The sequence below is a fragment of the Hyaena hyaena genome, unplaced genomic scaffold, assembly GCF_003009895.1.
Source record: "Hyaena hyaena isolate Hyena2069 unplaced genomic scaffold, ASM300989v1 scaffold_1455, whole genome shotgun sequence".
Classification (NCBI taxonomy): Eukaryota; Metazoa; Chordata; class Mammalia; order Carnivora; family Hyaenidae; genus Hyaena; species Hyaena hyaena.
Window position 1 is genome coordinate 71,092 of NW_024082087.1, and position 24,109 is coordinate 95,200.

Below are 24,109 nucleotides of genomic sequence, written 5' to 3' on the forward strand. Positions count from 1 at the left end.
AATGTTTTGGATTCAGACTATGCTCATGGCTGCACAAACCTGTAAATGTACTAAAAAAATAAGAATAGTAACAATGGCATACTTGAATGAATTTTATGGCATGTAAAATTAAACCTAAAAAGAAAAGCTTTTTTTTTCCCTTAACCTCCTATGCCTCCCTGTCTGGCTTATGGGTCCAAACCAAAGTCCTGTAAGCAGCTGCAAGGCCCCACATGATTTCCTGGCTCTCCCTTCCTGCCCCCTTGCTAGCTCTGTTCCAGCCACACTGGCCAGCTTGGCCTTTGTTCTCCCTGCTGCTGGTAAACTGGAAATCTGATAACAAGTGCAAAAAATATGTCTTATAGTGTTTGCCAATATCCGTGGTTAAATATCACCACCATGGCCAATTTCAAGCAACCAAAGTTTAAAACCAGCTTGCAAAGTTCCTGATTAACCTTCTCTGGTGTTCCCCTGCCAGCTGGCTCCAGCCAGCCCTGCTTCATGCCTTGTGCTTGCTGGATTCTCTTCCAGGACTTTCCTTCCACAGGGTTCACTGCCTCACCACTCACACAACAGACCCTGCTCAGCGTACCTTCTGCCAAGGCCCTTACCACATCTGGAACCTTGTCCTATCTGACATTTCTCACCTCCCTTCTCTGCTTGATTTTCATCCTTAGTGTTTATCATTTTCTTTTTTCTTTTTTCTAATTTTCTAATGTGTGTTTTTGAGAGAGAAAGACTGCCAGCAGGGGAGGGGCAGAGAGTGAGGGAAGCCCAGAATCCTATGTAGGCTCCAGGCTCCTAGCTGTCAGCACAGAGCCTGTGGGCCTTGAACCCAAAAACTGCGAGATCATGACCTGAGCCAAAGTCAGTCACTCAACCAACTGAGCCACCCAGGCGCCACTGTGTTTACCACTTTCCAACATTCAATGTATTTTATAAAAAAACATTTTTTCCAATTTTATTGCCATATGATTGACAGATAAAAATGTATATATTTATGGTATGCTACATATGCATTACATAAATGGTTACTACAATTAAGCTGATTAATATAATCATCACCTCAGCCTACTCACCATTCAATTATTTTCTATTCATTCACTTTGCTGTCTGTCCCCTCCCCACACCACATGCACCCTAGAATATCAACTCCACCAGAACAAAGATTTTAGATTTTCTGCTGTATCCTCAGGAGTTATAACAGTGCCCAGCCACACTGTAGGAATTTAATAAATACTTGTTGAGTCCATGAAGAGTAAACGAGAACTACTATTTAGTGAAAATCTTTTGTCTGCCAGACCTTGCTATGTGTAGCAAGTACAAATTGACCCGTGACATTCTCTGACCTCAGATCACCTTCCTTCCTTAGCCTTAGAAGTGGCTCAAAGTCCTTCCCATGGAAAAGGGGCTATGGGCACCTCCTGGAGAGGATGCTTAGGCATCACTGCCTTGCTTTGCAGTGGTTAGCATCACACTGGGTGTTCATCCTCCACCATGCTTTGTTCCCTGAGGCTCTAGCTTATTTCCTGGCCAGGCCAGTATTTCCCCTTTCCATGGAGGCAGCTCCTCTCCCACCCTACCTAGCATGTCCGTAGGGAATCATCTCTTTGGTCTTCAAATTCTACTTCCTGCCCAGGCCTCTAATGGGTCCCAGGCAACCACTCTTATCTGCAAATCTGCAGCCAGGTCTAAAGGTACATTCTCTATTCTCAGGGAGGTGAATGGTCAGATAACCTGCTTTACAGGTGACCTGAAGTCAATTTCACTGCTATCCATCAGTATTTGATAAGCATCCAGCCACAAAGAACTGGAGGCTGCAAACTCTGACAATAATTCTGCTGCTATGGCTAATAATAGCAATGAGTGCCTTTCATTTGCCATTCAACAAACATTTTTTGAGCATCTGTTACCTGCTAGGCAAAGTAAAGTATAAGGAGTTTAAAAGGTAATTAGGACTATAATGAAAAGTAAAGCTTAGAAAGAGAAAGTACCAAAGAGAGGACTGGGGAAGTTAATGGTTTTAAATGAAGTGATCAGGAAAGGTCCAGGCTAAGAAAGTGATGTGTGAGCAAAGACTTGCAGGAGATAAGACAGTAAACCTGAATACACCTGAGTGAAGAGCTGAGTGTAAAAGAAACTGATATGGGAAACAAAGGCAGAGGAAATGGCAGATAAAATTGAATTTCCATAGAACCCGCAGCCCAATGTCAAATACTTGAGGCAGGCAGAGTAAAACTTTTCTCTAGGAACTCCCTGCTGTAGTCTTAACGCTAATGCTCTGCTGGAGGGAAAAACAACCTTAGGCTGACATTAGCTAGGCCTCCAGTATCCTGGGAGTCTTCTTTAGCCTATGAACTCCCAAGTGTATGACCAGTACCTCCACAGGGTCAGGGACAGCTCTTTCTGCTCATGGGTCCTGTCCTTGCACATTAATAAAATCACCTTTTTGCACCAAAGACATCTTCAAGAAATCTTTCCTGGCTGTCAGCTCTGAAACCCATGAAACCCACCATCACCCCAAAACCTCATCAGAAACCACAAGTGCTCCTGAGGTGGGAGCTTGACTGTCATCTTGGAGGCGTGGCAAGAAGGCCAGTGTGGCTGGGGCTGGGAGTGGAGGAGAGGCTAGGAGGAGGGACTAGGGCCAGCTTTCTGCCCTCTGGGTCCCTTGCAGCTCACTTTGCCCATGTCAGCTCCTTCAACCCTTCCAACAGCCCTGCGGATTCTATGACATTTTACACATGACAAAATGGAGCCTCAGAAAGGGTGAATGACATGTCCAAGGCCACACAGCTGTTTAGGGACAGACCTGGGATTCAAATTCCAATGTTTAGACACAGAGCTCAGAGTCCCCCTGTGCCACTCTCGGCCAGGGTGTGTTTTGTTTCTGGTGCTCTCAGTGACCTCCAGCGCCACCCCTGTGCTTAGGCAAGCTCCTCTCAGCAAGGGCAGGGCCTCCTTACCCAACAATGGCCATTCTTCTCCAGGGCCACCCTGGTCTCCAGAACCCCAGAATGTGGAACACTGCTGCTCAGGCTGCTGTAGTCCCAGCGTGGCCAGGAAGGGTCTTCATTTCTGCTTCTGGATTTCTTTAGGACACCCAGTGGCTTCCTCGTCCTACTCTGTCACAAAGGGAAACCAGGAGTCTGTTCTTCGGGCCACGACTTCCCTCCTCCAAGTGCCCTGGAGTTTGCTGCCCCAGCTCAGCCCCAGTGGGCCTGAGCATAACCAGGCTTCCTGCAGGTATGGGCTTGAGTGAAGTGGCAATTCTGATGGATGGGCCATGCCCTGGTCACATTCCTTCTGCCAGGATGGTTATAATTTTATGTGTGGTTTACTGTGAAGATGGCTACACATTAGTATCACCTAAGGGACTTTAAAAAGAAAGACTCACTCCACCCCATAGAGACCAATAAAATTAGGACCTAATGTGCTAGCGTTCAAGCATCAGTATTTTTTTGAGGTTCTCCAAGAGATTCTAATGAGCAGTCATGGTTGAGAATCACTGAAATGCACTGTGGGGTTTGTGTGAGAATTAGGTCATTTGTTCATTCAGTGACTAAAAAACATTCATTGAGTCCCAGATCAGGACAAGGCACTGTTCTAGGAGGTGGGGAAACAGGTGTGAACAAATGCATTTACAGGAAAAAGTTTAGAAACCGTGTACACTCAAAAGTAGTAATACAAGATTTGAAGTAAATGGGGGTGATATGGCCGAGAGGGCTGTAGGCAGAGGTAGGGAGGAGACAAGTGGCCTGGGAAGACCCCCCTCAGAGGAGCTGGTGTTTGGGACCTGAATTGTTGCACATGAATTTAGCCTTAGTCCTTCCATCTTGACCCAGAGTTTACCTTCTGGGCTTACACTGGGAGGGCTAAGTGACTATCCTCAGGTGCAAGGAAAAAAAAAAATAAGAAGAAAAGGGTTAATAACCCCTGCTGATGGTTATTTATGACACAGTTTGCATACTTTGTCCTTGAGATAATGGCTATTCCCTTAAAACTCCCCTACAATCCTAAACCTTACCTTCAAAATAACAAATGTTTTCCTACATGCCAGGATAAGGACTGCTCTCTTTATCACTCTGTAGTCTTTTTACAATAACAGCTCAATCCTGCCTCTGTACTGCCCACTTGTCTGCTTGCTCATCATAAAAAGCCCTAAATCCTTGGATTCAGGGCTGCACATTTAGAGTTCTGTGTTAACTCTGTGCAGTTCCAGCCAGTAATAAAGACTCCCTTAATTCAGCTTCAGTGGTCTCGGTTGGTCTCTGCATCTCTCAGCATAGCAGAATGACCAAAAAAGGCTACAGATCAGGGAAACGGTGTTCCAGGCAGAGGCAAAGGTCCCAGGCCTCAGGAGAGGGAAGGAACCAGCCTGGCTGACATGCTAACATAGGAGCGGGAGAGAGCACAGAGCTGAGGTCACAGGGAACAGGATGATGGGGTTCTGAGCTGCCAGCATATTGTATGTGACGGCAGGGCCCTGGACTTTTCCATAAGACGGTGATGTGATCTAAGCTGTGTTTTAGAAGGAGATCTCTAAATTCTGTGTGAGGAATGGATGGGGAGGAAAGCAAAAAGGGTAAGTAGAGACAAGGCCACTTCTCCAGCCGGACCAGAGACAATGGTGGCTGGGACAGGGGGCTTCAGTGTCGGCACCAGTGACATTTAGTGCTCAGAGCAGAGGTGGCTGATAGCAAGGCCCTCTGCATTAGCTGTTCTTATTCTTATTTATTCTTATTCAGAAAAGTTTTCTATCATGGCACTCCTCCCTGTGTGGGGGTGGGAGGTAGAGGCTGGACCTAGGCTTGGAATTTGTGTGGCTGGGGCGGAGGGTTCCCCAGAGACACACAGAGGAACCACCAGGATTGTCAGGCCAGAGCGGTGGGTGCAGGGAGAACCGGGGTTCCTGAGCAGGAGCAGGGGTCTGGGTGGTGCTGAGGGCACAGTGCCAGGGGTTGAGTCAGAATGCGGTCCAGAGTTTGAGGAGGAACTCTGTGATGAAGCAAGGCTGAGCTTGGCCAGAGGGTCACAAGAAAGACAGCCAAGGATATGGTGTGGAAGAGGGAGAGAAGAGAAAGAGAGACAGAGAGATGAGGGGAAAGAGAGATGGGGGGAGAGACAGAGAGAAACAACCTGCCCCCTCCCATTCTTTTCCTGGGAAAGTATATAGTTCACTTCTTTGCTTCCTTCAGTCTGCTAAACAAAATTCAACTGAGTAAGTTTAAAGATCTTTTTGGCTTTATTCAAGCAGTAACCCATCTAGCAGATGTTTTGTTTTCATATTTATTAATGGATTTTGAGAGAGAGAGAGAGAGAGAGAGAGAACATTCATGAGCACAAGTGGAAGGAGGATCAGAGAGACAGGGAAGAGAGAGAGAATCCCACGCATGCTTCCTGCTATCAGCACAGAACCCATCTTAGGGCTTTATCCCATGAACTGTGAGATCATGACCTGAGCTGAAATCAAGAGTCAGACCCTTAACCAACTGAGCCACCCAGGCACCCCTTTGTTGTTGTTGTTGTTGTTTTTACAAGTATTCTTCAGTTTTGTTACTTGTATATTTATTTATTCTTACTGATGTGTAATTACCCTACATTGTATTAGTGTCTGGTTGTGTAACATGATTCAACATTTCTATACATTCCTCAGGGCTCATCACGATAAGTGTACCCTTAATCCCCTTCATCTGTTTCACCCATCCATCAACACACCTTCCCTCTGGAAACAACCAGTTTGTTTTCCGTATTTAAGAGTGTCTTTTTTCTGTCTCTTCTTTTTCTTTGTTTATTCGTTTTGTTTCTTAAATTCCACATATGAATGAAATCATACAGTGTTTTTCTTTTTTAACTTATTTCACTTAGCCTTATACTCTTTAGGTCCATTGCAAATGACAAGATTTTTTTTTTTTTTGGCTGAATAATATTATTGTATGTATATGCCACATCTTCTTTACCCATTCATCTATGTGTGGGCACTTAGTTTATTTTCATATATTGGCTATCGTAAATAATGCTGTAGTAAACACAGAGTTACTTTATTTTTTCAAATTAGTGTTTCTGTTTTCTTTGGGTAAATATCCAGCAGTGGCATTAATGGATCATATGGTATTTTCAGTTTTAATTTTTTGAGAAAACTCCACCCTGTTTTCCACACTGACTGCATCAGTTTGCACTCCTACCAACAGTGCAAGAGGATTCCTTTTTCTCCACATCCTTGCCAACACTTCATTTCCTGTCTTTTTTAGTCTAACCATTCTGACGGGTGTAAGGTTGTTTCTCATCATGGTTTTGATTTGCATTTCCTTGACAATGAGTGATATTGAACATCTTTTCATGTATCCATTGGTCGCTTACATGCATGAATACTCTTGTCAAAAGCCTTTGCCCGCGTCGGGCTCTGTGCTGACTGCCAGCTCAGAGCCTGCAGCCTGTTTCAGTCTGTGACTCCCTCTCTCTCTGACCCTCCCCTGCTCATACTGTCTCTCTATCTCTCTCTCTCTCCTAGAAATAAATAAAAAAAAAAAACATTAAAAAAAAAAAAAAAGCCTTTGGGGGAGCCCATAGTGGCCTTGACCAGCCTGGCGTGCACTCTGATGTTCCACGGTCCACTCAAGCCAAATGACTTGCCCTGGTTGATTTCATTGGACTGTGTGGTTCTCTCTCTGCCTCTTTTTAAATGTTTATTTATTTTTGAGAGAGAGAGAGAGATCGATCAGGGGAGGGGCAGAGAGGGAGACACAGAATCTGAAGTAGGCTCCAGGCTCCATGACATCAGCACAGAGCCTGATGCGGGGCTTGGAGCCACGAACCTTGAGATTATGACCTGAGCTGAAGTCAGATGCTTAACCAACTGGTCCACCTGGGTGCCCTGATCATCTGGTTCTTAACCTAACCTACAGACTGTAAGACAGAATTACCTGTGACTATCGATGACAACACATGGATCTCATTTGGATCCCAATTCAATAAAACTTTAAATTATGAGACAACTGGGTTAATTTTCAAACAGTCTGGGTATTTGGTAAGAAGTTATTGTTCATTCTGTTAAGGAGAATAATGGTATTGTGGTTATGTTTTATTTTTTAAAAAACCTAATCTTTTAGAGATTCATAACGGATTATTTATGGATGAAATAATGTAAGACATGGAACTGGCTTCAAAATAGTTCAGGGCAGGAAGTGAAAAGAGTATAAACAAGATGGATGGTGATAGTAAACCTAGTTGAGTGACGCTAGAGGCACATCAACCAGTCTACTTTTGCATATATTCAAAATTTTCCAAATAGAGAGCTTAAAAAAAAGAATCTTTTGGGGAATTTTTATTATTTATTATTTTTTTAATGTTTTATTTATTTCTGAGAGAGAGATACAGCGTGAGCAGGGGAGGGTCAGAGACAGAGGGAGACACAGAATCCGAAGCAGGCTCCAGGCTCTGAGCTAGCTGTCAGCACAGAGCCCGATGCCGGGCCCGAACCCATGAACTGTGTGAGATCATGACCTGAGCCAAAGTCGGACGCCTAATTGACTGAGCCACCCAGTCACCCCTCTTTTGGGGAATTTTTAAAACATACAGATATCTGGGCATCACCGTGAGTGGTTCTGAATTAATTGGTCTGGGTGGAGGCATAGCATAAGTACTGTTTAAACAGCTCCCAGTGGGACTTTAATGTGCATCTTGGGGTAAGAATGGCTAATGGAGCACAGGTTCTTTATCATATGCTCATAACTACCCTGGGAGGCAGGCACTACTCACTCATTCTACAGAGATGATAAGCTCTAATAGTGGACTTACAGATCTGAGGAGTCTAAGATCTAAGGTGTGAGTGAGGTGTGGGGGCATGGGGACTGCGGTATGGTGATTTAGACCTGAAGTTTGCAAACTTTTCTGGTAGAGAGGAAGAAAATAAATACTTCGGGCACCTTTGGCCACATATGGTCTCTGTTGAAACTACTTAAGCTGGCCATTGTAGTTAAAGCAGCCAGACAACAGCAAAAGAATGGGTGTGGCTGTGACCCAGTAACAGTGAATTTACAAGAACAGGCAGTAAGTCAGTTTGCTGAACCCTGGTTTAGACCACGGGCATTGGGCTTAGATGTTCCTGAACCCACGTGCTCCTTCATCTACCTGAGGGTGGTTTTGTATGAGTCTCCACCTTGATGAAGGGGGGCATCATAATTGTACCTACCTCATAGACATGCTGTAAGGGTTAACAAGATGGTGAATGTAAAGCTCAAATACTAGGTTAATACATAATGATGTTACTTAGTATTATGGGCTGGCATGGTAATGGGTACTGGGGCTGCAATGGTCAGCAAAGAGTCAAGGTTGGGGTTTCAGTGCAGAGGAGAAACAGAGTGGGGCTCCTGTGATACTGTGATTTGTAAGTGTTAACAAAATTCATGCTAGTAAATTTGAAGATCTAACTGGCTTTATTAAGCAATTCATGACTCAGGAAGCATCCAATGTCAAGTAGAGAGATGCTCCAGGGGTTGTACAAAATGGAAGGTTTTCATAGGTAGGAGAATGGAGGAACATGTTATTAGCAAACAAACAAAAAGATTGTTTCAGGCCAGAACATCTTTTGTTGGGGAAGGGAAAATCAGGTTTTGTTGTCTTTTGTTTTTGTTTTTCTGGTTTTTTTTTAATCATTAGATTATCTTACTACTGCTAATCAGGAAATTTTAGGCTGACTTTTAAAACGTCGCATTCCTATACCTACAATGGAATATTACTCAGCCATCAAAAAGAATGAAATCTTGCCATTTGCAACAACTTGGATGGAGCTAGAGTGTATTATGCTAAGCTAAGCAAAATAAGTCAGAGAAAGACAAATACCACAGGACCTCACTCATATGTGGAATTTAAGAAACAAAACAGATTAACATGTGGGTGGGGGATGGGCTAGATGGGTGATGGTTACTAAGGAGGGCACTTGTTAGGATGAGGGCTCGGTGTTGTAAGTAAGTGATGAATCACTAAATTCTATTCCTGAAGTCAATATTGCACTATATATTAACTGACTAGAATTTAAATAAAATTTTAAAAAGAAAAATAATTAAAAATAAAAGGTCACACTCTTTGGATAGGTTGAAACTACAATTAAGTCTTGTTTGCTATGAGGGGGTGGCAAATGATTCCATTTGGGGCTTGTTTTTCTTTTTAACATAAATATATATATTTGAGCATTCAGATGACCAAATATGTTTCTCATATATATTTGGTCTTCATCCATAGTTCCTGGATCAAAACCCTTGGAATTTCCTGAGCAATAAGAGCAATGGAGCATCTTTTGTTACAACATTTGGTCTCTTATCTTCAGTTCCTAAAAAAAATGTTTCAGAGCATAAACCATGGGGTACTCAGAACCCTTTTCTTGAAGCAAACAAACAAACAAACAAAAAAACACAGCCATTCTTGCAATTTGAGCCCTGATTTGCAAAAGCATGGTCCCTACTGTGAGTTTCAAAGGCCTGCTTTGGAATCCTGAATCAAAAATCTGACTCTGTTCTCTGTTGCAGCCTCAGTCCTCTCCTCCAAGGCAGGACTTGATTGAATGATGGAGGATACAGGATGCCAGGGTGCGGGAGCCTCAGTTAATGTCTCAAAATATTGTTCACTGCATCCATTTTGCCATGAGTCACCAGAGAGACAGTACATCATTGTGGTTAGGTGCATGGACTCTGTAGCTAGATTGCCTGGGTCTATTACCTATTAGCTGTGTGACCCTGGATAAATTATTTAACCTTTCTGTGCCTTTTCTTTTAATAGTCATTAAATGAGGATTAAAATAGTACTATGCCTACTTCATAGGGTTGTCATGAGGAATGTGATGGCATGGAAAGGACTAGAACAGTGTCTGGCACATGATAAGTATATTAAGTACCTTTTATAAGGTACTTAAAAACTTTCGAGCTAGAGTTAGTCACAATTCTCTATATTTTAGGACAAAAAATTACATTATATCTATTGCTAGGAGCCACACCAGCCTCGCTGGATGACAGTCACAGCAAGGAAATGTCAGTGTTTGCACAGCTCCTGCCATGAGAAACGAAAACTGGTATCTCCTTCTGCTACTACTGGCTCATGTTGGAAATGAGCCTGCTAGTATTGACCAGGCCTCACAATATTCCAAATCAGACTGATATTTCCCACACAGATTCTTCATAAGGAAAAGCATATTCCTGCCTTTTCAGAAGAGATTTTAGATGAAAGCACTGTGGATGATTGTCAAAAGGTTCTTCCTATGGGACTTGTAGATCCAAGACTTAGGTAATAAAGGAGGTTAAGAACACAAGAGTTACAACTGACCCTGGCCCTGAGACAAAGAGCCTAATTTAGAGTTAAGGAACAGATAAGGGCTGTTCCCTTTATCGAATTTAAGGTCTAACTTTCCACAAACACCCTCCCTTACACTGGCGGCTGGGATGAGGGTAGATAAGAGTAGCTAAAACATAACCCAAAAACAAAGGCCGACACATTTAGGGCCTACATGGTGTTTACACATTCAGCATCAAGTCAGAAAGGTTGCCACAAACAACTTATTAACCAGCTCAAAAACATTCATCCTTTTGTGAGCCAAACAAAATGACTCCTAGCCTATCTATATACAACTTAAACTATGTCCTAATCCTAGCGTTATTAACTTAGAACAAATATGTATGTCATCCTGTTATTTCCTTAGTTGTATGATTTATTCAACCTCACTATGATTGGGGTAATTCTGCAAGAATACTTCCAAAAAACCTGTTCTTGTACACTTTTCAAAGCATCTTATCACAAGGAGTTTTCCACTGTAAAAATTCCTTTTTCTGATCTCATGTTGCCATTGGACCTTTAAGTAAAGACACCAAAACTGACAGGATAGATGCCTGCCTGGTGATCGGAAAGAATCTCGGGGCTCTCTCACTCTCTCTCTCGCCGACACTGTCCATCCTTCAGGGACCCCTGGACTGGCTGGAGCAGGTCTCCAGCAATCTATTTTTTAAAAACCTTTAAATAATTTGACAAACATATTTCCTAGGCAAAGATCAAGTATTTATTCATTCATTCATGTATTGATTCATGCCACTTGTCCATTTTCCTACCAAAATATCAGGTGCTAGGACTACAGCAGTCAACAAAGAAGTTAAAATACTTATAAATTTAATCTGAAGGTATGACCTAGACCATACCTGCTATAGGTCGTTTTCTTTCTTTTTAAGTTTATTTGAGAGGAGAGAGAATGTGAGCATAGGAGGGGCAGAGAGAAAGAATCTCAAGCAGGTTCTGTGCTGGCAGTGCTGAGTCCAATGCAGGGCTCAATCCCACAAACTGTGAGCTCATGACCTGAGCTGAAACTGAGAGTTGGACGTTTAACTGACTGAGCCACCTAGGCACCCACTCCTATCTGCTATAGGTCTTCTTCTTTAAGACACTCAGGCAGTCCATGCTACACAGAGAAATAGCTCAATGCTTGAGGAGTACTTATAAAGATCTGATGAGGTGATTTATACTGTAAATTGTTAGGAAGGCAGGAAGACATAAATAGGGAGGGTGGAACGTAGAGAAAGGAAGCTCCTGACCCAGACCATTCTATGATTCTAACAATTAAAAATTGTAAAAATAAGGAAACAAACAAAGAAAGAAACAAAGAAACAAATGGAAGAGAAGAAAAGAAAAAAGGAATGTATTTTATAGGAAGGTATGTAGGATATATTTTATATTACTGAGTAAAAATATCAGAACACTGAACAACATGCATAGCTAACTCCATTTATGTTTAAAATTGTATATTCGAATTTACATAGGAATTTTTAACATGTATAAGAATCCATTTCAAACTGTTAAGAGTAGCTTTCTCAGAGGTGGGATTATGAGAGAGATTTTTATTTGCTGCTTAAAATGGTTTCATTGTATTGTTTGGAATTTTTACAAGTGTGACCTACAGTTATGTATGGCCTTTTAAAAAAAATGTTCATTTATTTATTTTGAGAGAGAGAGAACTGCAGAGGGAGAAAGAGAATCCCAAGCTGACTCCACGTTGTCAGCACAGAGCCCGATAAGGGGCTCAATCCTGGTGCCTCATGACTTTCAAAAGAAATATTTACAGTAGAGAAAATTTGTTCAATCATTGGGGTACATGACTGGAAAGTGAGGTCATGAGCTTCCCATTGTAAGAGGCATTCAAACAGGAGCTGGAGGAATGTGAAGCAGAGGCCATGATGGGGAATTGGACCAATTATCTCTGAGGTCCAGAGACTCACCCTAGGACTCAAGAGTGGGACATATCTCTGCAAAAGTCTAACCTATTGACTGGGAAGCCAGAAGGCTCAAATGCTCGCATGTGATTTGGTTTCGTGTGGCTCTGAGTAGGGCCCTGCTGCTCTGAACTATCCCTGCACAATTTACACAGGGGCTGAGGTTAACTAACATTTTGTATCTCTTCCAGTGCCACTGCCATGTGTGGGTACTACTAGGGAGCTGGGGGCCAGGCTCAGCCATATTCTCCATATAGAAACTGGCTGGGCAGGGAAGGAGAGGGGGGAGGGAGTGATGACGTGGTGCCCTGCCACCTGTGTTGATAAGGGCTCCTGTTCCTCTCTGTGGCCCTGTGGGATAGCCATGGAGCTGCAATGGATCTCCCTGCTGCTGGTGGCCGCTTGCGTCTCCATTGTCCAGGGCTTCCCAGAGGAGGATGTCAAGGAAGCCAGCATCAACATATCCCAGCCCTTGCATATCGTGGAGGAAGGCAACCTGCTGGTGCTAACCCCTGCTGGCCTGACCCAGATGCTGAACCAGACTCGCTTCCTCATGGTGCTTTTCTGTGAGTATCCCCTACTCCTGGGTGACGGGTGATGGGTGGGGTGAGATCTGCCTCTTTGCTCCTGGCAGCCAGAGAAGTTTTATATATTGCTAAATAGATGAGAACACATATTAACATATTTAAAAGTAATATGGATGTACTAGCATTCCCGACTTCAGATGAGAATGTCGAGTCCAAGATGTTAAGCAATTTGCAAGATGCTACATTGCCACTTTAGTCTTGACTTGTATGTTGCTCCTCTGTCCCACTGAAAGTAAAAAGCTAACTTACTCTTCAGTGTCTTCATATTCTGAAATTCAACTTTCCCCTCTGTAAGGTGCACAGAAGCATCCTGACCATTCTGGATTGTTGTAAAGGTTAAATGGGATAATATGTTAAGTGGCTGGAACACAACCAGAGAGCAATAACGGTGGCAACTATGGGCAAGCTCTTGAGCAAAGAGTTGCAGAACATCACCTTATCTGCACTCTGTCTGTCCACTTTTGTTTTTTGGACTGTTGTTCTTTACTTCAGTGGATATTTCATCTCTCCCTGGGGCACTGGGCACAGAGCTGTGCCTTGGCACAGGATGGGAGCGGTTTTCATAACAGCTTTCACATAGTAGTAAGGTGTGCTGCGGACTGTCCTTAGTGCCCCACTAAATGTTAAGTTAATCTTCACAACAGCCCAGCATGGTGGCACCATTTGTCTCCCTATTTTATAGCTGCGGAAACAGAAGCATAGAGGGGCCAAGCGATTTGCCCAAGGTCACACAGTTCACAAGCGGGGATTGCACTTGTGCTAGGCCACTTCCCACATGCAAGGATTGGGAGGGTACAGAAAGTACATGGGAACACTGGATTCCAGAATCCTGCCTCCAGAGCCACTCCTGGGAAGTGTCCAAGGTCTGCTGCCAGGCTGTATCAGCGGGACTAGCACCCAGGTTCCCGGAGGCCAGGCAAAGCCTCGGGTTCCAGAGCTGGGCAGCGTGGTGCAGGTGCTTCCCCTTCTTGGTTTCTACCCCTTTCCATGCAGCCCCTCCCCCCTACGTTCTCTTCCCCTTCTCCTGGCTGCTGCTCTGGCATAGCCCTTTCTCCCTTCTGTCAGTTTGCCTTCTTCTGACCCTGACACCTCACAGGCTTCCTTTTCTCTCCAGTCTGACCAGTGCATGTCTTGAGATGATGTTCAATTTTTAGAGGTTCACGGTCCTAGGCTCAAATACAGGGGCTCTGCCACTTACTGGTCAGACGACCTTGAGCAGGTGACCTTGATCACTCTGAGAGCCTCTCTTTACTTGGCTGTGAAGTGGGTAATTTAGCAACAGGATATAATTCCTAAGTGCTTAGCACAGTGCCTGCTGCACAATAAGAGCTTAAGAATGTTTGGGCGGCCATTCTCTATCATTATTAGATTCCTCCTCTGCACAAACACACTAATAATTTCTCCCTTGCAGGTTGCTGTGGCACTGAAAACAGACTCAAACATGCAGTCTTTAGTGCCTAGTGAGCACTCATTGGGCAGAACTATTATTACTGCATTCTGATTCGCCCTACTTTTATTCAGCCCTGCTCAGTGCCAGGCCTTGGGTGGGGCTGATGGGAACCCAGAGAAAAGAGGCCTTGGTTTCTGCTCTCAGAGACTTTGTAGTTGAAGCCAGAGATGTCACAAAGCATGAGAAACTCTTTAGAATGGTGTTCATGCCATTAGAATAGTCTGAACTGTGTACACTGGGTGCTCACAGAAGTGATAGCTTGGACTTGTCCTCAGAAATGGTTCTTCAAGCTGCAAAACAGCTGAGCAGCCTCCTCTGGCTTAACTCCCACGTCCTTGCATCCTGGAACACAGTAGGGTCTCCAGGGCAATGCAAATGCATTTTGAAGCTTGAAGGTTCGCCCGAGGTGAGAGAAACGATCACTATTTGACCTCCATTGATGGGCAATCTTTAGCCAGAGCAGTGGAGTGAATACTTGGGCATCTATTGTTTCTGACATCAGTATTTTTCAAAGACTACATGCCAAGCCTGGGTAAATCCTAAAGTGTTTTTTCTTTTTAACTTTACTCATCCACACATTTTGTCTATAGATGACATCAAGGTTTGGGGTAAAGTATACGAGTTTGGGAGCCAGGCCAGCCTGAGTGTAAAATTTAACACTGCCATCACCTTGATATGTGGCCTTAGGTACATTCCTTTGTGTCTCACCTTCTTCATCTGTGAAGGTGAAGGGATTGACTAAGTATCTCTGAAGGATCTGGCACATGGAAAATGCTCAGTAAATGAGTCCTCAGCCTCCCTTGGCCCCAAACAGATGATCAACTTTCTATCAGTTAGGACTGGGTTCAGCGTCAAGGAATTTAAAAAAAATCTGCTAATGATGACTTGGAAATTTCAAGATTTATCTCATATTCTCATATGGAGACCAGGGATAGGCAGTCAATGGCTGTCCTAGCAGCCTCACTGTATCAAAGACACAGGCTCCTTCTATCTTCTTGCTCCATCACCTCTGACATGCTGTAGCTTGTGGTCACAAGATGGTGGTGGCAGCTCTTGCGTTGCACTGCGCATTTTGCTAGGGAAAAGGAGGGACAGGCAAATAGCAAAATGACAGAATACATGTCAGCCAAGTATGTTTCTTGGAAAAAAAAAAAAACCTTTCCAGAAACTCCACCAGCGAATTTTGTTATATCTTACTGGCTAGAACTGGGCCATGGCTGTTCCCAAATGAGGAGTCTGAAATTGTGAATGTTTTAGGTGTCTGTCCTCAATGGTCCAGGAAGCAAAACTTGGGAATGGTTGATTCACAGTATTTGCCACAAGATCCAAGGTTGTAGACTAATTTAAATGTGCCAAACATTTAGTAGTTCTTTGCACATTATGACTCAATTTTTTTTTTAGCTTCTTTTTTTTTTACAAATAGTTTATTGTCAAATTAGTTTCTACATAACACTCAGTGCTCATCCCCAAAGTGCCCTCCTCCATGCCCATCCTCCCCTCCCCCCCACATCCATCAGTCCTCAGTTTTTGTCAGCATTCAAGAGTCTCTCATGGTTTGCCTCTCTCCCTTTCCCCCACCATTTCCGCCCTTCTTCTCCCGCTTGTTCCTCCGTCAAGTTCCTCCTAATCCTCCTATACGTGCAAACATATGATATTTGTCCTTCTCTGCCTGACTTAGTTCGCTCAGCATAACACCCTCAAGGTCCATCCATGTTGCTACACATGGCCAGATTTCATTGTTTCTCATTGCCATGTAGTATTCCATGGTATAGATAAACCACATCTTCTTGATCCATTCATCTGTTGATGGACACTTAGGCTCTTTCCATGTTTTAGCTATTGTGGAGAGTGCTGCTATGAACATTGGGGTCCATGTGCTCCTATGCCTCAGCATTTCTGTATCCCTTGGGTAAATTCCTAGCAGTGCTATTGCTGGGTCATAAGGGAGTTCTATTGTTAGTTTCCTGAGGAACCTCCACACTGTTTTCCAGAGGGGCTGTACCAGTTTACATTCCCACCAACAGTGTAGGAGGGTGCCCGTTTCTCCACATCCTCGCCAGCATCTAGAGTTCTCTGATTTGCTCATTTTAGCCACTCTGACTGGCGTGAGGTGGTATCTCAGTGTGGTTTTGATTTGTATTTCCCTGATGAGGAGGGATGCTGAGCATCGTTTCATGTGTCTGTTGGCCATCTGGATGTCCTCTTTGGAGAAGTGTCTGTTCATGTCTTCTGCCCATTTCTTCACTGGGTTGTTTGTTTTTCGGGCGTGTAGTTTGGTGAGTTCCTTATAGATTCTGGATATTAACCCTTTATCTGATATGTCATTTGCAACTATCTTTTCCCATTCCGTTGGTTGCCTATTAATTTTCTGGGTTGTTTCCTTGGCTGTGCAGAAGCTTTTAATCTTGATGAGGTCCCAACAGTTTATTTTTGCTCTTGATTCCCTTGCTTTTGGGGATGTGTCAAGTAAGAAGTTGCTGCGGTGGAGGTCAAGGAGGTTGTTTCCTGCTTTCTCCTCTAGGGTGTTGATGGTTTCCTGTCTCACGTTCAGGTCCTTTATCCATTTTGAGTTGATTTTTGTGCATGGTGTGAGAAAATGATCTAGTTTCATTCTTCTGCATGTTGCTGTCCAGTTCTCCCAACACCATCTGTTAAAAAGGCTGTCTTTTTTCCATTGGATATTCTTTCCTGCTTTGTCAAAGATCAGTTGGCTGTATACTTTTGGGTCCACTTCTGAGTTCTCAATTCTGTTCCATTGGTCTATGGGTCTGTTTTTGTGCCAATACCATACTGTCTTGAGGATGACAGCTTTGTAGTAGAGGCTGAAGTCTGGGATGGTGATCCCTCCCGTTTTGGTTTTATTTTTCAGTATTACTTTGGCTATTCGGGGTATGACTCAATTTTTAATGCTAGATGAATGAAGTCCTTCAATGAAATGAATTTTAAAAATGACTGCCCACCTTTGTACCCAAACTCTCTCATTGTTCTGATTTTGATTAGCTCTTTTAACCATCACTGGGTTAGGGAAAGCTAACTGCTATGACAACTCCCGAATCTAGTTTTGGAAAGGTTGCTTTCTTAAATCTTAGTCTCAGACAGGTCTGCAGAGAAGCTTTGCTCCATACAGTCATTCAAGTGCCCAGGGTCCTTCCATCTAGTGACTCATGCATTCCTTAGGGCCTAGAGTGCTCCACTGAATCCTCTGCCTCCAGCCAGCAAATGGACTGAGAGACACAGGACATGCTTCTGGGCCAGGCCAGCCCTGGAACTGGTGCACATCGGTGTTATTCAAAGTGTGGTCTGTGGACCAGCAATGCCAGCATCACTTAGGAGCTTGTTAGAATTGCAGAGTACCAGGCCTTGCTCCAGACCTACTGAGTCAGAGTACCAGGTGATTCACATACATATTACAGGGTGAAAAGCATGTTTAACATTTCTGCCTGCTTTCCGGAGGACACAGCTCTGCAAGAGAGCCTGGGAAAGAAAGGCCAGCAGTGTAAATGAAGAGTAAGAAGAACCAGGGTTTGGGGAACATGTGGCATTATCGGCTTTAATCACATTCATTATACAGAAGCCTTGAAATGGGTTTTGATCAAATGCAACCTGAAGCTGGGCTGGCTGAGAAGCTGCTGGGTGGTATAAGCTCTTTCAGACATTGAACCACTAGGAATAGTTTTCTCTTTTGGGCAGGAATGTCAACAACTGTTTACTGTGTAGGGCTGACTTTATGGACTGTTTGGCTCAGGTTAAGTTTCCAAGGTCAACTCATTCCCAAATCCAATGGGTATTTGCCAGTCCTCACCTTCCTTGACCTACAGTACTCCAACCTGAGACACAACCCGAGACCCTTTGCTCCTTGGTACCCATGAGCCCATTCCCTTCTGGTTTCCTTTGATCTCTCTGGCTCACTTCTCAGTTCTTTATGGCTCCTCTTCTTGCCCACAATACTGAATTCAAGGATGTAACAGGCAGCCCATGGACAGAAGATGGCCAGCAGGTGGGTTATGTTTGGGCAATACAGTGTTTTAGGTTCTTGTAATGTTCATTTATTTTTGAGAGAGAGACAGAGCACAAACGGGGTTGGGGCAGAGAGGTGGGGGGGGGAGGGGCGGGGAGACACAGAATCTGAAGCAGGATCCAGGCTCTGAGCTGTCAGCACAGAGCTTGATGCAGGGCTCAAATCTACAAACCGTGAGATCATGACCTGAGCTGGAGTTGGAAGCTTAACTGACTGAGCCACCCAGGTACCCCTGACCCACACAATTTTTTAAGGATTAAGACATTTCACAATTATAATTGAATTTACATCTGCTCTTAAAGAAATAGATCTGGAGGCACAGTCCCACATTCTTGCAATGTGACAACTGGCTGGAGATGAGTAGTGATTTTCCCTTTGGATCAGAAAACATGGCTGTCATTTTGCAACATCCCTATCCAGCCAACCCCACACAATCACATTCCCTGCCTCACCCCTGTAGCATTTTAGTCTGTGTCCCTTCCATCTGAAATTCAGGTCCCAGTCTCTTCTTATTTGGTGTGGTCTCAGTGGTGTTACTTGAATCAGGGAATTTGGGCATGTGACAGCATCAGCAGCTCAGTTGTCCTGGTTCCCAGAGCCTCCTCAGCTGGCTTGTGCAATCACTTCATAACACCATGGAACAAAAACATTCTTTTTGTGTGCTTAACCTTGATAGTTCCCAGGAAGGAAAATCTGATTGGGTCATTTTTGCTTCCATCCAATATGGAGCATGCCTGATATGTAAAATTCCATCAAAATAGTTCTGAGATTCTGATCTCCATCTAGCCCAGGTTTCTTTCAACCTCAATGCCAAGGTACATGCTGGATTTTACTTCGAGCTCACAGAGTAAGCTCTTGTAGGGGAGATCCAGTTTGGGCTATTTTCTTTACACAAGCCTGTGAGCAGGGCAGGCATTTCCACTTTGCTGACTGACTCCTCCAGCTGGTTTCCCACATATCTCATCCACCCCAGGACATAGGCCAGCACTTACACATCTGTTTTATGGTTCCTTTCAGGGAAGAGCTGAGAACCTTGCAGCTCTATTCCACCTGATGTAGAATTGTAAGCTAATCGTTTGCACAGCTCAGACATCCAAGAAGACCTCTGTCTCCCCTTTTTTGCAGCGGTCCTAATCTCTGATCCTGGACTCTCAATGTTGAGGGCACTAGAGCCACACACTTTGCATGACACAAAATACACATCTCAACAAATATTTACCTTTCCAAAAATGGTGAGCAGACACCAAAGACAAGGAACCTGTCCTGCCCACATGAGAAAGCAAGTCTCTGCTCAAGTGACTGCTCTGTTTTAATCAGGCAGAAGGGGGAATCCATAGTTCTTGGAGGCTTTACCTGACATCTTATAACTAAGGGATTGACACTGAACCTGGGGCTACAGACAAAGTCAATCAATTTTATGTTCTTTAATGACATTTACTGACAAACGATTTGAATACTTTAAATTTAAAGCATTCCCACCAGCAGGTATTTCAAAGCAATAAACACCAGCAGAGATTTTGTTACTCAAAAGAGACAGTTAAGCTCATTACATTTGAATATCTGACTCCTTCCAATACTCAGTTTAAATCAAAATTAGTTTTCAAAACTTGGCAGGCCTTCTAAAGTGACCTTTGGAAAATCTAATCCCTTGGGGAAAGAATGATAGTTTTTTTCTAGGAATAAATAGGCTCTTTACGACAATAAATTTTTCCAATATTGTCCCAGTCACATACTATATACTAAGTCTCAAATCCTTAGCTGTTGCTCACTTTTTCATCTCTCTGAGGACTCCAGGCTCAACACCCAATTGTCAGTGGGACCCTTCCTCTTGCATGTCCCTCACATGTCTCAAATGCCTCATCTGTTCAAAACAGGACTCAGCATCTTTGATTTGCTCCCTACAACTTGCTTTTCCTCATGCCCTGCCTTAACTGACAGCATCACTCTCTACCCAATGTCAAAATCAGAAATCCCAAGGTCATTCTCTCTTTTCTCACATCTCACCCATCACCCACCAGGTCCTGTTCATACCACCTCCTAAAGCCCTCTGCACTCTCCAGATTTTGCATTCCCCTGCCACTGCCTTAGTTCAGGTCACCGTGTTCCCCACCTGGAACTCTGCAGTAGCCTCCTCGAGGGTCTCCCTTCCCCCTCCAATGCTGTCCCTACAGCACACCAAGAGGTATTTTTTTCTAAAATGCAAGTCTGACTGGGTCACTTCCTGACTAAAAACCCTCAGTGATTCTCGACCCCAAACTCCTTAACATGGCTACAGTGTCCTCTGCTTGGTCTAGCCTTAGCCAACTTCCCACTTCATTTGAGAGCTATGCTCTAGCCCCTGAGTAATTTGTGGTTCCCAGATAGGCCACACTGGCTCAAGCCTCTGGGCCTTTGCATTTACAATTCCCTGTGCCCTCAGTGTCCTTCCTATACTCGATCATCTGGATCGTGAGGTACAGCCTGAATTTTAGATGAGGTCTGACACCAAACCTGGAGTCCATCTTATAAAACTGTGCTGTAACTGAAATAGTTATTTATTTACTTATTTACTTACTTGTTTTTCATTCATTCATTCATTCATTCATTCATTCATTCATTGAATATTTATCGAATACCTGTTATGTGCCAGATAGACTTCTAGGCACAAAACAGATGGACGTCCTTGTTTAGTAGCACTTACATCCTAAAGAGGGGAGACCCAAGATAAACAGATAAATAAATAAAAATACAGTATGTCTTATGGTTAAAAGTGCTATGGAGAAAAACAGAAGAGTAACAGGGAGTGCAAAAAGTTAGTGGAAGTGGGGCTGCAAATTTATTTAGAGTAGTCTGGGAAGGTGAAAATTCAGCAAGGAACTGAAGGCCAAAAAGCATCAACCTATGCAGATAGCTGGGAGGAGAGCATTTCAGGCAGAGGGAACAGCAGTGCAAAGGCTCTGGGGTGGGAATGTGCCAAGATGGCTAAAGCTGAGGTGCTAAAGAAAGTGGGAGATCAGATAAGAAAGGAAGTAGAGTCCTTTAGGGCCTTATAGGCCATTACGATGGTCAGAGAAATTTGATGGCTGGCCCTTGAGGAACTAGAAGGGATTGATTACCATCCTGAAATTCCTATCACCTGTGAGCACCTATACTGGTCCTATGAAATGGGGAGAGGATTATTCTCAGAATATTTTTCCATGCTTGATCTGGAGCTTTGTCTAAATTAGAGTTTCTCATCCTCAGCACTACTGATACTTTGGCTGGATCATTCTTTATTGTGTGTGTGTGTGGTGGGCGGCAGATACAACACAAGATGTTTAGTGGCATCCCTCACTTCTACCCATTGGATTCCAGGAGCACTCTATTTATGACAACCAGAAATGTCTCCAGATATGTCCAAATGTCATCCCCCCCCCCCCCCCCCCCCCCCCCCCCCCCCCCCCCCCCCCGCTTGAGAATCACCATCTAAAGAAAGGCAGACTCCAGCTCCCTGTGCTGGGAGCTAATCTCCAGTCCCTACATTCTTATTTCCCCAACCACCAGCTCCTCCCCCAATTCACGCTGGCTTCTCAGAGAAGGGAACCCAGGGTTATCTACTAAAGACCCAGGCAAACATTGATTCTAGGTCCATAAGCCATTAACACACCTACACATCACACGGCATTCAGAGAGCCATTCCCTATTCTAACATGACCCTGGATCTCATTTGCTTACCCTAAAACCCACGTGAGAGCCACACAATAGGCCCAGGCTTATACTGGATGACTTGGTGCTAGTCACCTTTGGTCTATTTCCCCAAGAACCAGAAGATCTGCTGAGGATCCTGATATTTCCATAAGACTTAACCTAGTCAGAGCAAGATCAAGGGTTCTCCAACAATGTCATCAAAATAGTTAATGTTTTTTGGGCACTTTTGTGCCAGAGATTTAAACACCTTGTCTTACTTTGTAGGATCATCTTAAGGTATAGGATCTATTAGTATCCCCATTCTGTAGAGGAGGAAACACAGGCACAGAGATGTCTAAAAAACCAATCTGCCTGAGCTGCAGGTGCTGTAAACCACCATAACCGTCTCTGGTTTATGAAACAACCTAATGAGGTTCACTGAGTGCCATATACCAGCATGTGTCAGAAAATAAGCTCTCTCTAGGTAGAGTTTAGGACCCAAGGAAGGCTTTACTTGCAGGAACTTTCAGCCTCCGAGCAGAGGGCTCCCTACACATCCACAGCCCACTGGGCTCCTGCCCAAGCAACAATGTACATCTGAATTGTTACCATAACCCGACCAAACTGGCATTTTCAGATGGCCAGGGCAGGACATAGGCACCAAGACCTGAGAGGTGTATGCATTTATTTCACCTTTACAAGCTTGGAATTCAAGCTTCCAGAACCACAGAAGTAAAAATGATTTGCAAATTTTAGAAAGAAAACAGAAGCCAGGACTATAAATCATAAAGAGTAGATTTGGCTCTACAGATTCTCTCTGCTCTGATGGGAACCACCCAGAACAGGGAAGATGAAAAATGCATCCCATCCCTCCCTCCAGGAAAAGAAATTTTTCAGATCCACTAACCTATATGGTCAGTTAGAGCATGAATCTGGGAGTCAGCCAGTCTTGGAGCTAAATCTCCGCCTAACTGTGTACTAGCCATAAGACCTCTGGATTTCCATCTCTTGTCTGTAACATTCCTCACCTGCAATGGTAGATAACTAGGAAGTTGTTATAAGGACTAACCAGGATAAAGCATGTAACCTTAGCAAAGTGGCTGGCACAGTGAGTGCTCAATAACTTGTAGTTGTGGTCACCTTGTTATCATCACCATCATCATCATCATCATCACTATCATCACCATAATTATCATCATCATCATCCATCTTGCTGTTCTGGTCAAAATATCAGAGTCATCCTTGACTCCCCTTCTTCACTTGTACTCCACATCCAATCTACCATCCCCTCCCATTTCTCTCATCTAGCACCAGTCACCTCCTCCTTCAAAATGTCTCCAGACTCTGATGACTTCTCACCCTCTCCATTGCCACCACCCTGCCTCAAGCCATTACCACATCTCACCTGGATTATTACAGAGGCCTACCACCAGTCTCCCTGGATCCACCCCTTTCTCCTTTGGTCTAATGTTCATATAACATTCAGTACAATCCAGTTATTAATAAGTAGGATCATATCTAACTCTGCTCCAAACCTTCCAGTATCTTCCTACAACCCTCAGAGAAGGGGCTATTCAGTGGCCAAAAAGCCCCTATGTCATTTGACACCAATACCCATCATTCTGCTCCAGGACAAATGGACCCCTTGTCATTCCTCAAATATGCTGCACATGCTCCCACTTCAGGGCCTTTGCACTTATGGTTCCCCAACCTGGAAGCTCTCTCCAGATATCCACAGAGGCTGCTCCCTTACCTCTTTCAGTCTTTATTAAAATGTTTCTTCTCTTGGGGCGCCTGGGTGGCTTAGTCAGTTAAGCGTCCGACTTTCGCTTAGGTCATGATCTCGCGGTTCGTGGGTTCGAGCCCCGCGTCGGGCTCTGTGCTGACTGCCAGCTCAGAGCCTGGAGCCTGTTTCAGTCTGTGACTCCCTCTCTCTCTGACCCTCCCCTGCTCATGCTGTCTCTCTCTCTCCTAGAAATAAATAAAACATAAAAAAAACTAAAAAAAAAAGTTTCTTCTCAGTGAGTCCCCCTTTAGCCTCCCTACTTAAAATTAATCCCCCTAACACTCCCAACCTCCAGCTGTGATTTTTTTCACTTAGCACTTAGCATCTAATATAGCATATATTTTACTTCTTTATTTGTTTATTTTCTATCTTCCCCAACAAGAGCAGGGATTTTTAACCATT

General features: G+C 43.9%; 1 protein-coding gene across 1 annotated transcript in view; it reads left to right on the forward strand.

Annotated features, from left to right (window-relative positions):
- Positions 1–3,020: 3,020 nt before the first annotated feature.
- The window catches only part of PDILT (protein disulfide isomerase like, testis expressed), a 45,119-nt gene continuing 24,030 nt past the window's right edge, over positions 3,021–24,109 (forward strand). The window contains exons 1-2 of the mRNA XM_039223814.1: positions 3,021–3,225; positions 12,584–12,787. Coding sequence (XP_039079745.1) covers positions 12,586–12,787 — 202 coding nt within the window. The 5' untranslated portion in view covers positions 3,021–3,225; positions 12,584–12,585. The remainder of the gene's footprint in view (positions 3,226–12,583; positions 12,788–24,109) is intronic.